We start from the raw sequence: 15,268 nt of genomic DNA on the forward strand, positions 1-15,268 counted from the left end.
AATTACATTTGAAAAAATGGAAAGACTCTTAAATTATTTGTTTATAACATATTCGACCGCTATAATCCAGACGTACTTTAATTTGCTATAAACTAGCAGTCCGTTTTCTTACTACTTTGTAAGATGCAATATTTCAAAAAATCTTCCGTGGCATTTGTTTTCTTGTCGAATTCAGATAATTACATTGCATATTTTCTTATTTTTATAAAAATGAACTTTTTGACTATATCACATGTTATAAGTGCAATAAATTAGATTAATAATTTTTATTAAATAAATAGTAAATATTTATAATTGCTTAAATTTTATTTGCCTTTTTTGTAGCATTTTCGCTTAGCTTTGTCTATTTTATTTCTTTCTTCGCTTTATTATTTAATATAGTACTCTTACATTTATTTGTAAAATTTTTTGTGTTTATTTTTTAAAATCTATTTTTTTAGCAATATATGCGATTTCAATCCAGATTCAAAAACTAAAACTGAGAGATTTTTGTTTAACAAGCATTATTATAAAGTAACAAGAGAAGGTTAAATAAATTAATAAAGCTTATAAGAATCCCCTTTTATTAAAAAAATTCATCGATGTATTTACACATTGATAATACACATCCTCCATGGAAATGCGTATAAGAATCATATACAGGATGTTCATTTGAAAAGTTTCAAGTTTGTTTAATTGATGATCGGTTAAAATTTTTACAAAAGAATGCCAAAAAAGATCAATTTTATTTTCAAAATGGCATATAAATGCGATTTAACAATGCTTTTATCCCCTTAGGATATTTATTGCTTCAAAAATTTTAAATAGAGAAATAAGGATTAAGTGGGACACAAAAAAATTGATCTCTTTCGGCCTTTTTTGTAAAAATTAGTTGGTCACAAAATAAATAGCGGGGAAATTTTTCAAATGAACACTCTGTATATGTATATTTGGACTGTTAACAATTGTATCTACTGTTTACGAGTAATGGACATGCTCTTCATCGCTCGATGGGGAGGACTGGCTAACTACGATCGTTATAGCATCATTAGGTTCTAGCCAAATTCTTGCATTATTACGATCAATTTTCGGCGAACACTTTGTTTGAACCTTTGCTGTTGGTATCTCTGAAACATTTATACATAATAAATATTTCAAAACGTTCCTCGTTTGTCTATTCGATTAACTAATTAGCAAAATTTGATAGGTACGAGGTATATGAAAGAAATAGTTGTTATTATTAGTCTCGATGGTATCCTATATTTTCTTTATTAAATTTTATTCGGTAAGATAAATAATTATTTACGTAATATTATTTGACACATTTATATGAGATATAATTTATTAATCGCAAAATTTTATTTTACAAATTATTTAGAACACAAATTTTCAGAGAGAAAACACTTAAAAATTATACAAATACTAAAATTTGATTTGTTCGATATTATATTTAGTGTGTAATATTTTGGCGTGCGACATTCATTTTGAAAATGTGATATTTTACATAAAATAATTTGTACGCGGTATTTCTGGTGATTTTTTAAATGTCAAAACAAAATAATGTGCATATTTTACACATAATTTTTGATGACAAAAGAAACAGACAACTAAAAATTGGTGCTGAGCTTTAACATAGACATAGATTAATGAAAATGGCACGTGTGATGAAATGTGGGAGAGCGACATAAACTGATATCGATGACGCGATATTTCTCTTCTTCTCATATTGCCCTAGATTTATATATTTATTTTTAGTCCTTTCCAAAATGTGCACGCGCTCACCTGGTATCTGACTTGGCGATGTCGATGTATCTGGAAACTGAACGTGCTTTCTTGATAACCTACTTCCGGTAGGACTTTTCTCCGATAAGAGAGGGTTGTGACATGCCGTGGGACTCTGAGTCGGTGTAGCTTTTGTTTCATTATTGGTGACACCTTTTCGCGAACTTAAACACGATGTGGTGGCGGTCGTAGTCGGTGGTTGGGTTACGTATCTTACCACTGGAACCTTCAAGGAATATTATATGAGACGTAAATAATACATTAGATGATGAAAAATTTTCAAAACGTGGATCGCGAGATTTAGCGAAATGACGATAAAAATCATATGTTAAAAAACGAAACTTGAAAATTATACCTTGTTCGATATATGTCAGAATTTATGAGAAGTGCTAAAAGATTATATAAGGATATTGTAGACAGAGAGAGATATAATTTTTATACGAGGAAAGAATTCCACACGAAGCATCTCCGATAATGATAAAAAGAGCCACAAATATAACAGAATTCTTGACACACGATCGATTCTCTTATGATTATGAGATAATTGACGTAACAAAATTGCTATGAATATCCCCTCACGTCGTAACTTTCTTAGCTTTCGAGAAATATTTGATCGTATTTTTCTCGTTAATCCTCCTTATCGTTTCATTGTCTAATGGTACCAGAGATCATTTACTAATACAGGAAATATATACGTCTGCATAATTAATCCGTCTTACATTTATTGTCCGTTAATTATACATATACGTATATACGCGTCCAATATTGATACTTTTTTAAATAAGCTCTTCGTGAATAAAGGAATACGACTGAATAATTCACTTAACTTTTCGTCCCTTATCCCACTGTTTTTTCCTCTGCGAAATTTTCGGAATACTGACCCTATATTCGTAGTCATGCGCAGCAGTACCACGACCAGCTGAGTACTCTTGATATTGCGAGATGACACATAAAAGCGAATATATCTGGAACAATATTTGTTTTGTACTGAGTGATATAATATTGTAAAACGTACACATATGCGTATAAGTGCAATTTCAATGCAATTTAGTTAATTTAATAATTCTTTCTTTTTGTACACTTATTGTTATTTTATAATAAAAATATTCTTTTCCTATTTTCCATTATTATTATATTATTCGTGAATAATAGACTCATATGTAACTTTATATAATTTATATAATTATGTAATATATTTTTATAATGTATATACATATACATATAAATCATTTTAAATGAGTTTAATAAATTTCGATAGCTTTATAATGATGATTATAAAGCAATTACAATCGCGATAAATTACTTAGCAATTAAACTTACAATTAGTTGAATATACTTACGTTTAAACAAAGTAGAAAGAAATTTAATGTGTAGAGCATAACTCTTGCCGGATTAAACTCAGGCTGTAATAGATCAAAATTTTCCGATATTTTACATACAATCTTATCTCATATATATAAATACATTTGAAAAAATTTCATCAGCATTTGAAAAGGGGCGTAAATATACTTACATCTGTCCTCGTTCTTAAATGCATATTTTGGGTTTTCCATGGTTTACTTTAAAAGACTGCCAAGTTTAGTTTTAATATTTCTCTCGTAAACAACAGCGCTGCCTCCTAAAATAGTTACGAGCCTTTCAAGCGGCCGATACTCATAAATTTCAAATATTGCAAAATAAAAATAAGGAAAAAATGAATAGAAAATAGGAAAACATATTTTACGTGCCAAATAAAACAAAAAATTTGTCGCACTCGAATTCATAGGACGATCGATTGAATTAACTATAAATTCAGTAAGAAATGTTGTATAAAATGCTGTAAAAAATAAGATAAAATAAAACAGATATTGATTTTTAGAAAATCTCATATGCTCAAAGAAGGGCATTATTAAAAGAATATTTACAATATTACAATATTCTTGTTTTTAAACACTTACGCCCCTTTTCTATCAAATGTTAAAAGTTAATTCTTGTTTTAATAAAATTTTCGTCACAAACCAGTTTTACAAAAATGATTATCTTAGTGATTAATACATTATGAGATACAGAAAAATATACTAAATTTTTTTATACTTGATCTGAAAATTAATTGAAATAATTATTACTAATAAACATATATCGAAATATTTAAAATTATAAAAAAGACAATTTTTAATTTTAATTATATGCACAATCACAAGAAATCGAAGGTCATTTTTTTATTATATATTTAACATATATATGAAGAAGAATACAAAATATACGCACTGTGACGATGAACAAATATATCGAATGCGCTATATCAATGATGCCACACATGATGATTATGATAATCCATGGAAGCAGCAACATCTTGCGATCCTAAAAATTCACGGATAGAGTGAGTGATACTTATACAAGAGTTTATATGAAAGCTACACATAAAATTTTCCACGTAAAAAAATTTCTGCGAACTGCTATCTATATCACGTTTCTAAATTCCGAGAATTTTAATTGCAATTCCGATTTTTTTTTAAATTATTTTCTGTATTAAAATAATAAAAAATATAAAAGGCGTAGTAATTCTGTAATGTAAAAGGCTAGAATATAGAATGTAAAACGTACCAGGTATTTTTCATCAAACACGTTTTATGATGCTCGCAAAAGGTCCTCTCGCCATATTATCAGTGTTTCACTATTAATATTCATGAATATATTACTCACGTTATGTTACGTTATATCGCGTGAATGCTATAGTTTGTTTTATTAATGATATTTGTCACAACCAAGCGGGGTACTCAGAATAATTAAGATCTTTAATGCGTTTTCACTCTGTGGTTCTTTTTTTTCGCTAACCGCTCATGCAAGTTCATGATTTTTATCTTTTATAATAATATCGCGAAGTGGATTATATAATACGTTTATTGTCGGTTTATTACGTATATATTATACTGCATGAGAACTTCACTCAGTCAATATAGAAAGAGTAAAGAGTAAGAAAACGATACATCTGTATTATAGATTGACAGAAACGAAAATAAAGAATCAATACGCACGTTTTGCCATATATCACAGTCTTAACAATGAATAATACGTGAACAGATTTTCAAATTTAGATTTTTACTCGATTATGCTATCTGAGGAAATATTGAAATGAGTTAAAAATTTAAAAAGTAATCAGAAAATCAAAATTAGATTTTCCATTAAAAATTTAATATATATATATTTTTGAATAAACTTATTAACGATAATGTATACGAATTGCTCATTCAATTGTTCGTTCTGCCTGTGTTTAATGGCACGTACCTCTCGGGAATAACGTGTGCATGTTACACCAGTAGCTTTTCATATCATCCATTCGGGAGCAGCGATAATACTGTTTTATCACGTTTCAAATGACAGTAAAAGTATCTTCCATTGCTTTCTCATGGAATTGAGTGGTAAATGTAATAGACGCGAAAATCTACGTCTTGAGGAAGAATTGATGGAGAATTCTCGTATTGGGAAGCTAATAGAATGTATACGTGTGTGTGTGTGTGTGTGTGTGTGTGTGTGTGTGTAAATTTAGCTGTTGCTCAAACATAACATAGCTATAAAAATATCTATAAAATTATATTGTCTTTTGAAAGAAAAAATAAAATAATAATGGCATGTAAAAAAGTGGGGTGACAATTTTTTCTTATATTAATATGTATAATAGCATTTAACGTACAACAGTCTAATGTAATAATAGAGACAATAATAATCGAGTTTCTATAGCTACATTTTTTAATTAATCTGCAATTTCTAATTTTCAATAAGTAAAGGGATAGAAGAATTATCATCACGCTTTTAATCCGAATTTAATTTTCTCTCTCTACTTTGTGCATTTCTATATTTTCACAAATTAATCTCCTGCAATATCTAATTATTACAAATAAATAAAGAAATGAAATTATTTCAAAGGAATGGAATTATATGTATGGCGCTTTAATGATTATTCCGGAATTTTGCCGTACCTTGTACAAGCCGTACAAAAGAAGGAGACTGCACAACACGCCGCAGCAGGAGCAGATAAGCAGCATTCCGTTGAAATGAACCGTGGCTGAAGCAATACAAGCAATACGATATTTTTTAAGCGAAGCCGACTACTTAGATAAAGACAATTTCGAGGACAATTCCATGCATGAGATCAAGAACTTTGTTATGAGAAAAATGAAATACTAATTCGCTAATGAAATATTAATTCGCTAAAATACTGTTACTTGCTACTTATTGTCTGCTTACTTGGCGATATGGTCCCCGATTCCAGAAAGCTGGACGACTTTGGTAGAGTAACGTTCCCCTTGAGATATTGACTTTCCTCTCGAAAAATCATACCAGTGGTTGATGCTACCAGTGCAAAGTATATCTAAAACCGCGAATAGAATGGAGGCTACCATTAATTTATATTTACAAAATACGTCATTCAATAACAGTAGAAATCAATTGAGGAGTTAGATTCAAAAACTGAAATTTTTGTGAATTTCGTTACTTCTTATTGAAGCACAAGACACACATATACATAATTACGTATCTTATAAAAAATTACACTATTATAGATATATTAGAGATTGTAACTTATTTTTTAATAAAATTATTAATTAAAGATAATTTAACATCTCATTAACATCGTAATTAACTTATAAATTTAACTTTAGGAATATTCATATATTATTATTATTTAAACAGGTCATTCTATAATAATACCTCTGAATAATTTGATAGACCCACGCGCTGTGTATTTTAACAACGTTTTAATGTGTAATTTAATTTTTTAAATGTATATTTTAATGTTTTAATGTGCATTTTAATGTGTATTTTATCTTCTCCATTACATTGCGTATTTAAGATTTGTTTAGTCTCATTTTTTTTAGCTTATCGATTCGATATATCTAGGTATTGATTTTATAAAAAAAGATAAAAAACAACAGACATGCGGCGCAAGTTCAATATCCGGAGAATAATTCGATTTCGCGTTAGCAAGCTCGGGGGCAATCCTGTTACCAATTTGTGGGAAAGAGGACATGTACGTCCGTTGCAATAATCCGAGTTAGTTTAATTCTGGGAGCGTCAGCAGGGGATATATCAGGGAATTGTATGCCATCAACATACAATTTCATGCGGATGTCGTTGTAGTATCGTGGTAATTCACCGATATTAAATAAATATCCTCTTTTTTTCCCGCACGATTTTTCTTTCCTCCTTTCCGCAGGAATAACTGCACACCGCAATACGTTCAATTTTTAATATTTTATTTATTTAAAAAAAACATATATAGAATAATTGAATATTTCATTTATTTAAAAATTAAAGATTCATTTATGAAAAGAAATAAGTAAAATAATTTTGTAAATTTTGCTCTTTGGGAAAGAACCATTTTAGAAATTATAATTTCATAAATTTCCGGTACTTAATTCTACCATGTTAAAATTTAAATGTTCCTTTCATTAATTACACATTTTATTCATTCGTTACGCGATATTACGAGAAGCAGATGAATCTAACGCGAAATCTAATATCGCATCGGAGAATTATGTACCTTTATATGTTCAATAGGTCAAAATATATATCGCTTTGGAGGGCAAACCGCAAATTCGAAGTGTCGGGAAATATTAAAGTGTGTGTCATTATGCATTTAAATTAAAATTCCACTCCGTGAGAAGCCTCTTGGTATGCTGAAATGTGCGGGGTTTCTATCTGAAATTCATAATTTTACTCATCTTAACTCCGTTTATATTTTAAAATTACTTTCATAAATCACACTCTGACGTAATATTCTTCAAGAAAATTTCCACAAGCCGCACCATTTCATCGTAAAGATTTTCGAAACCTCGAGCAGAGAACATTCGCGCTGCACCTCTTATGTGTACCTCATCCAAAGTAAATGTTGGAAGTTGCCGAGTTTCGGTGGTCAATGGTTCGTCCTAGTGCATTAATTAGCGTGGGCGAGTACAATCAATCTGTCTTTCGATATTCGTAACAGATGTCCATTTCACTGAGAATCGAAGCGAATCGCTATTATTTCTCGGTTCTCTCGGGCTGTTTTTCAAAATAAAATTTCTTGTACAAACGCGCGACAGAAATACCGAGATTAACAATCGAAATTATCGTCTTAATGTCATCTGACGTTCAGGCGGGTTCCTGCACTTAATATGCCTTTCGATCATAGATGTCCATTATAATCGCAAGTGCAATTGAGCATCGGGAAAATCGAAAGGATCATCGAGAAATCATCGAAATGAATTCAGGCAAATAATGTTCGGGTAATAATGAAAATAATGATAGTCGCAACTATATTTAAATGATTTTTGACATTTTTTTATCATCCAATTGTTAGGACACGTGTGTGTCGGGCGATCGTCGTTTTTCAGTAAATAACGGGTTATACAAATTATACAATTTATACAATGAAGTGATTTAATTGGTACACATTTGGTGATTTTGTAAACACAATGTATCGTAATGCAAGAGATTGTCAGAAAAATAGCTGAGAGTACGAAATAATGTAATCGAACGTGCATTTGTGAAATTGAAGAGATAGAATAACAAGAAACAGGAAATTATAACACGAAATGCATTGATCCAGTGCGAACAAATATATTTATTTTATATATTTTTATTTATTTGGTTTTTCATAAAAAAAAGCCGTTTCAATTTCTTGGTATATTTCTTTTATGAGATACGCATGAATTTGTATGTATTGATTAATTCGCGAAACTTTATTTAAAACATACCGCGCGTGTTGCTTTAATATATTATACAATGCAATAATACGCGTATAATATAACGGTATTAAAAACGGTAACAAAAATGGTATCAAATTTAGGATAATGTAAACGCTAATTTTATATTAAACTTATAAAAAAAAGAAAGTATTAATTTATTTGGACTCATAATTTTTATTGTTAAAGAAATAAAATTTTATTTAATAAATATGTGTTCATGTGACATTGTTATGAATAAGTAATTGAAACATTGACACATGGTGAGATTTATATAATTTATATAATTTATATAATTTTTAATTTGAAAAATCTTTAGAGAGAGAGAGAGAGAGAGAGACTATGCACATTTTTAATCAAAGTTAAAAATAATTTAGCTGGAAAAAAGGATCAAATGGGGTGGGGGGAGTGGTATGTTTCTATTAGGTAAACAAATTTCCCAAGGGTTTATGGTCAGAGTTCCTCTGGAGAGTATTTGTTCATATATAGAAACACGCACACGATGAAAATACGAAACTGCTTACACACCGCAGTATTAATTAACGCTGCAACAAGTTGCGTAAGCATATCACGGCGCTTTTGATACTTTGAATTAAATGAAAAGTCGCATAATATATTGTCGTCGTACCTTCATGTTATACTGTATTAAATATTATATTAATATTTATGTTACTACGCATCTCATCAGATGTATCAGATTTCAATTTGCCTAACATACTAATTCAGCGTAATTCCACTTTTAACGATATAATTAATGTTAAAATTAAATTTTCTATTTGCGTAATCACAGAAATTTATTTCCGTTTATCAGTCGCGAGGACGAAATTAATGGATAAATGTGTAGTTCAATCGTTTACTATAATATATTGAAAACATTATTTACACTTTTTCAAAATGCTATATTATTTTAGCTTCGACTGTAGATGAAATTATAAACTACTATTATCATTTTCTGTACTGAAAATTTATTAAAAATTGAGAATCTCTCAAGTTTGTATAAATGAAACACTTACGTTAATTTTCGTTCCGTGAAGAGGAAAAAAGATTGATGTTTATTCATAAGATAAAAAAAAGTATAAAATCAAGAGGACTGTAATAAAAGTGGTAAGATAAACTCTTTATTAATGATCGATCAGTATAGCTCGCTTTACTCATGAGAATGTCATAATTTTATGCTAATTTATAGAGTAATAAAAGTGCGCAACTGTCGCTTATTCTTTTATGTTACATTAATTTTGTTTGAAATTGAACAACATATAATTGCTTTTAAGCTGATTTATATTCTTTTATAATAAAAGAACGTTTAATGAAAATTGTGGAAACGCATAGCGAGAGAAATACTGACAGATTCCATTTGAGTTTAAATTTTTCTCCCTTTACTCAATTAGTCTTCTCTAAATAGAAAGCACATCTTTGTTAAAATATATACATAGCATGTGTGTTCGTTAAACAATTTTTATATTTTAAAATTACATTTTGAAAATTATACATCAATTTTTAATTTGTAGATATGAACATATTTATATTAACAATTATAATTTAATTATAATATTTTATATGTGTAGATAATTATTTCAAACAATTACATCAAATTAAACGTAATTTGCTCAAACGTTTTCCTGGAACATATTTTTAGCTCTCATATAACATAATTATTATCGTACACATAAATATTATTTTCTCAACATGATAAAGTTCTAAATTGAAATCCCTTAGTCTAGTACCACAGTTTCTTAAATTTCAAACTTTTTTTTGTAGCTTTCTATGCACAATTAAGTTTTATTGAAATCGTACAACAGAGACTGGTACATGTGAGGAAAAAAAGTGAAAATGCGTCTCCAAGCTACGTGTTTTTCTCGCCTCGTCGAGTCTCTGATATCCATGAAATGCTGACTGAGCATCACAACCCTCGTTTCAATCCTGTATTTATGATAATCACTTGAATTTTGTAGATCTATAAGCACGTGTAAGTAAGCACGTGTAAGTAAGCACGTGTATTTGTTAAACTTTGATTAAACTTTTGAATTGAGGTATAAAATTAATTTAATCTTCCGTAAAAATTAGCTAAAAAATGTCATGTTTTATTGTATTAGGCAATTTACAATTATTTCGTATTTTTTTATAGTTATAAAAGAAGAGAAGAATAGCAGATTAGATCAATTAATTTTCGATAGAAATTTCGATCATAGAAATCTAAATATTCGAGCAACAAATGAAAAAAATAAAATAATACAAATAAAAATAATTATATTAAAAGTAATTTAAAATAAACAATAAAATTAGAGAATTTTTATGCTAACCATTTTTAACTTTTTGCATCAACCATTACACCATTTAGCGACACGATCAGATATCATGCTAAACCTCTCATGGCAGGGAATCAATGATGCGGCATTACGGAGTATGTAATGAGGTTGCTGCAATTGTGTTCCAGAAACTAACGAGATAATTAACAGAGTAGGATAATTAAAGCGAATTTTTTTCCTGGATTTTTATGAATATTTCGCGGTAGTAATAAAACGCGATAGAACTATGTACGAAATAAAATCTGTAAAGTTAATTCAATTTTAATGTCACATATTAAAAAAAACTAAAACACAGATAAGCAGCAATAAGACGAAAGTTGTTTCTCCGTCCAAGGAATAATCAGAGATCGATGAAAGAGTTAACGAGGATAATTAGATTAGATACCGAAACTTTAGCAATTATAAGATAAAGATTACTCGACACGTTTAATTTTCTCCGCCTTAAAGTCCCATAGAAACTCACACAAATGATTTTCGTGTAACTTTGTGTACTATAAGGTTTCGCAAACACCACTAATTTCCAAGACCTTAAACAATTACGCAGACCTGTTCGATAACAATTTAACGAAAAGTTTGTTTTGCGTTTTCGCGGTCTGTTGGATTCTATTCTTTAAAATTTTGAAGTGAAAATAATTTTTTACTTTGACGCATTTTAAGTTCAACATAATTATATATACATATTACGTCTACACATTACGTATAAAACGCATAATTAATGCAAATTTTGTATAAAATATTTAAAAAAAATATATAAAGCTTATTTTTATATGTCTCGGAAATTAAAATGCAATAATAGTTTGTTTGCACAAAATTTTCATTATAAACTAAAAATGCATTATTTAAATAAAATTACTTTAAAACTAAATTTCAACATTAATATTTTGTGTCAATAAAACAGATATACATGTATGCTATTGTTGATTCAATTTTTTTAGAAAATAAAAATGATTCTTCTGCCAAGAAGAAAGAAAAATTTAGAACACACACCAACCGCAATGATACGCATCTGAAAAACGGAAAAATATCCGAATTAAACACGATCCTCTTGGCAAACGAAAACTTTCACCGATATTGTAAAATACGGATATTTATTTTGTTTTCCCGATTTTTCCTTTAGTTTCTGCGGGAGAATGTAAATGAAAATTGTAAATGTGTAAAAATACATTCGAAGAAGAGTACGAATGTTCATACGTGTGGGTGTAAGTGTGTACATGCGTACAATAACATGCGCACTATAGATATGCATATTTCGACTAAATTCATATGTTCCCAGGAGAATATGCTGATCAATAGTTAGCCAGTTCAATAATACAATTGAAGTGCATGAAACGTATTGTATATTTATTAATGGACCCCATTTGCGATAATAATAATATAATGACCCTCTGCGTTTTACCGATTCATTAACAATATAATTTAAATTATCTCTAACGTGGCGATTATTATATATTTGCATAGTTTTCTTTTAACTTCATGAATTATATAACTGCGATAAATTTAATTATCATTAGTTATTTTATGTAATATTCCCATTTCTTCATTTTACGAGAAACAAATTCATGAAACAAATATCATGATTAATATGTAATGCAATTTCTTGAGAAAAAATATGTTATTATTTTATTTTATTAATTTATTGTTGCAAATAATTTATTTCATTTTAAGAATGATTTTATAAATAATGTACGATTTTATAAAATAAGTAATGTTTATTAAATAAAACCTGGTAACAAATAGACAAATTTTCACCTATAAATCGTACGATTTTAGATTTCTTCTTCTGTAAACAAAAAAATATAATAAAAAAATAGAATAAATAGAGTAAATCTATTCAGATTTTATATGTCTTTCTCACGAATATTTTTAATAAAAATTTTTTGCGAATATAAAATAATTCTAATTTCATTCAACAACTAAAAAATGTTGATCACACACAATGTAAAAATTTTAAAAATGTCGGGAGAACGTGTCTAAAATATGCTTAAAATATTAGAATATATGTATGCATTAAAATACATCTAAAAAATTTCCATAAAATTTTTAAAACATTTATGATATCCAGACATGCTTTTGAAGAGTTTAATGATGATGTCATATCAAATTAATTATATATCCTGTTGGTGTTATCATTCAGTAATATTTCGTTATTAATACTTTTTATTGTGTTAATGTATAACGATATTAAATTGAATTAAATAGATAATTCGATATAAAAATATCATACAAATATAATAAGTTTAATATTTATGTAATTTTCTTTACGTAATTATATTACGAAACGCATATTTTCCAAGATATATTGTGTACAACGCAATAGTCGACCTATTTTTATGAAAAATGTTCATGAGGAAATACATATTATAAAAGCTGGAGTTTATTACATCATGAGTTTACTACATTTATATTTTTCTATAATTGTAGAAAGAGCAATCTAAAATTTTATAACGTTAATATAATATCATTAATCATTATATCCCCTAAACCGTTTAATTTGTTATTGTCTCATATCACTATTTTGCTTGACCGTCGAACGTGAAAGGGAAAAAATTAATCATTAGACGTCCATAGGGCTATCACACAAGTCCTTAGACGCAAGATAATAATATAAATCAAGTTTGTTTCTCTCTCTCTCTCTCTCTCTCTCTCTCTCTCTCTCTCTCTATATATATATATATATATATATATATATATATATAAATGTATATGTGTATGTATGTATATGTGTATCTCTCTATAGAATCTAAAACATCATTCTATTTTATTTTATTATAAAATAAAAACAGAAATATGATATAGGAGTATAGAAATAAAGATGAGTAGATAAAATAAAGTTTAAATTTACTTTAATAAAGATAATATAAAAGAAATAAATAATATAAACGAACAAAAACTTATATACATATATGTGTGTGTGTGTGTAAAATACCTTGCAAAATACTTTTAAAAAATTAAAAATTAAATGTCAAAATAAATGCACGTAGAGAATGCACGTAGAGAAGCTGTTATACATGTTAAAATTTTTTCAAATATCAAAGTTTCAAAACTGATATTCTGTCTCGCTAAATTATGCAGGAAAAGTAATGTATGGAGAAAATATTATTTTTTTTTTTTTAGTTAAAACTTTTCTGTTTATAACAACAATTCTCAAGTATACGTAAACACTGCGCTGCCGCCAATACTTACTATGGTATAAACAGCACAAGCGTAGCTGCCTCTGCGTACGGATTGCCAGCAACAACAGGACTGCATGATAGCCATGCTGCGAGCACATGGATCTTCTCGCGGAATCAAAAGGGGGTGCAATTTTAACTATCTGATTTTTCGCGAGAACTCACGCGAATCCGCACTCAAATTTGCACTAGATGAAATTCTACCATAAATATACCATAAATACTTTTTATGTCGCGGTCGATCGAAAGTTGTGCGCAAGGAGCATCATCGTACCATGAGAGATTCGCGGCGAATTTTCCTCACGCAATCGAGAACGCGAGATCGCACGAGGGCGGCTCGGCGCCGACTGTCAGTTTCACCCTCGCAAAATTCCCTCCACCGGAGTTAGCTCGTCGTGCAAAAAGCCCACCAGCGGTGACGCCTGCGCGGTTGTCTATAATACCCCATCACCTATGGGGGTACTTTTGTAGCCGCGAACACGATCTCCACGTTGACACGTATTATATTACCAAAAGAAAAACATAGAATTGAATCGAGAAAGTAAGGTTTCTTCTATATGTACTCATGGGGGATGCGCGGCAAAACATTTCTCTTCCTTCCTCGACTGATAATGAGAAAACTTACTGCACGACAAAGTTTTCACGCCGGTCATTCAGGATTCTTTTTTATAATCATCCACCGATATCGCTTTGAATTATATTAACAGGGTACATGATATATGATTGTACTCGATATTTGATGAAGATTGAAGGAAGACAAGAAAAGGATCTATTTTTAAATATTTTTCAAGAAAATGCTTGGCAACGCCATCCAAACATGTTAACAAGTGTAATTTTAGTCTTGGAAACGTATTATTTTTATTCGTGCTCCAGATACGTTTTTCAAGATTAATAAGCAGCGCGCTGCAGAAATAAAACAATATATATGTATCAAATTTTCTTTAATATTACAAAGTTTATAACAATCACCAACACGAAGCTTTGACTTTACTGAATTATATAACTTTGTTGAAGTAATGTTCACCGATGTTACGAGGTCGAGACATAAGCATCGATCTTTATGGTTCGGCTTGTTTGCACGGTTACTATTTTATCGCCAGTATTTCGTATCTCTTGTCACTAAAGTTTCACCAATTCGTTGCTTTTTTTGATCGATATAAGATATAAGATATAAATAATTTTTTTACGAGAGAAAAAGCATGCGATTCCATTACGCGAAGAGTTGTCACACAAGAGAGCTATTGTTCCCATTGTTCACGTTTCGAATTCTCATTTGAACTCTCAGCTTGGACATTTTAATTGCATTTGCTCTAAAAGCTGAATTACATCT

At 29.2% G+C, this 15,268-nt stretch overlaps 1 protein-coding gene across 2 annotated transcripts; it reads right to left on the reverse strand.

Annotated features, from left to right (window-relative positions):
• Positions 1 to 554: 554 nt before the first annotated feature.
• On the reverse strand, positions 555 to 14,272 carry LOC145962752 (uncharacterized). 2 transcript variants are annotated; one of them, XM_083084063.1, is made up of 8 exons: positions 13,952 to 14,272; positions 5,986 to 6,109; positions 5,718 to 5,803; positions 4,009 to 4,101; positions 3,102 to 3,164; positions 2,643 to 2,726; positions 1,762 to 1,987; positions 555 to 1,106 (listed from the first exon to the last, which is right to left on the reverse strand). In XM_083084063.1, the coding sequence occupies exons 1-8, from the start codon at positions 14,024 to 14,026 to the stop codon at positions 958 to 960; spliced, it is 900 nt and encodes a 299-aa protein (XP_082940189.1). In that variant the 5' UTR covers positions 14,027 to 14,272; the 3' UTR covers positions 555 to 957. The 2 variants fall into 2 exon arrangements, with proteins under 2 accessions (XP_082940189.1, XP_082940188.1); XM_083084062.1 differs by having other exon boundaries at positions 2,589 to 2,726.
• Positions 14,273 to 15,268: the final 996 nt, after the last annotated feature.

This window comes from Camponotus vicinus, unplaced genomic scaffold (genome assembly GCF_025532165.1).
Source record: "Camponotus vicinus isolate PSW18456_S1 unplaced genomic scaffold, iyCamVici1.0 SCAF_12, whole genome shotgun sequence".
Classification (NCBI taxonomy): domain Eukaryota; kingdom Metazoa; phylum Arthropoda; class Insecta; order Hymenoptera; family Formicidae; genus Camponotus; species Camponotus vicinus.

What these genes read in the sequence shown, in the direction of transcription:
- LOC145962752 (XM_083084062.1), bottom strand. Translation starts at nt 14,026, where the DNA reads ATGGCTATCATGCAGTCCTGTTGTTGCTGGCAATCCGTACGCAGAGGC. An exon ending in CTTGTGCTGTTTATACCATA is followed by an intron (nt 6,110 to 13,951) that starts GTAAGTATTGGC and finishes TCGCGGTTTTAG; the next exon opens with ATATACTTTGCACTGGTAGC. An exon ending in AGTGGGATAAGGGACGAAAA is followed by an intron (nt 1,988 to 2,588) that starts GTTAAGTGAATT and finishes TATTCCTTGAAG; the next exon opens with GTTCCAGTGGTAAGATACGT.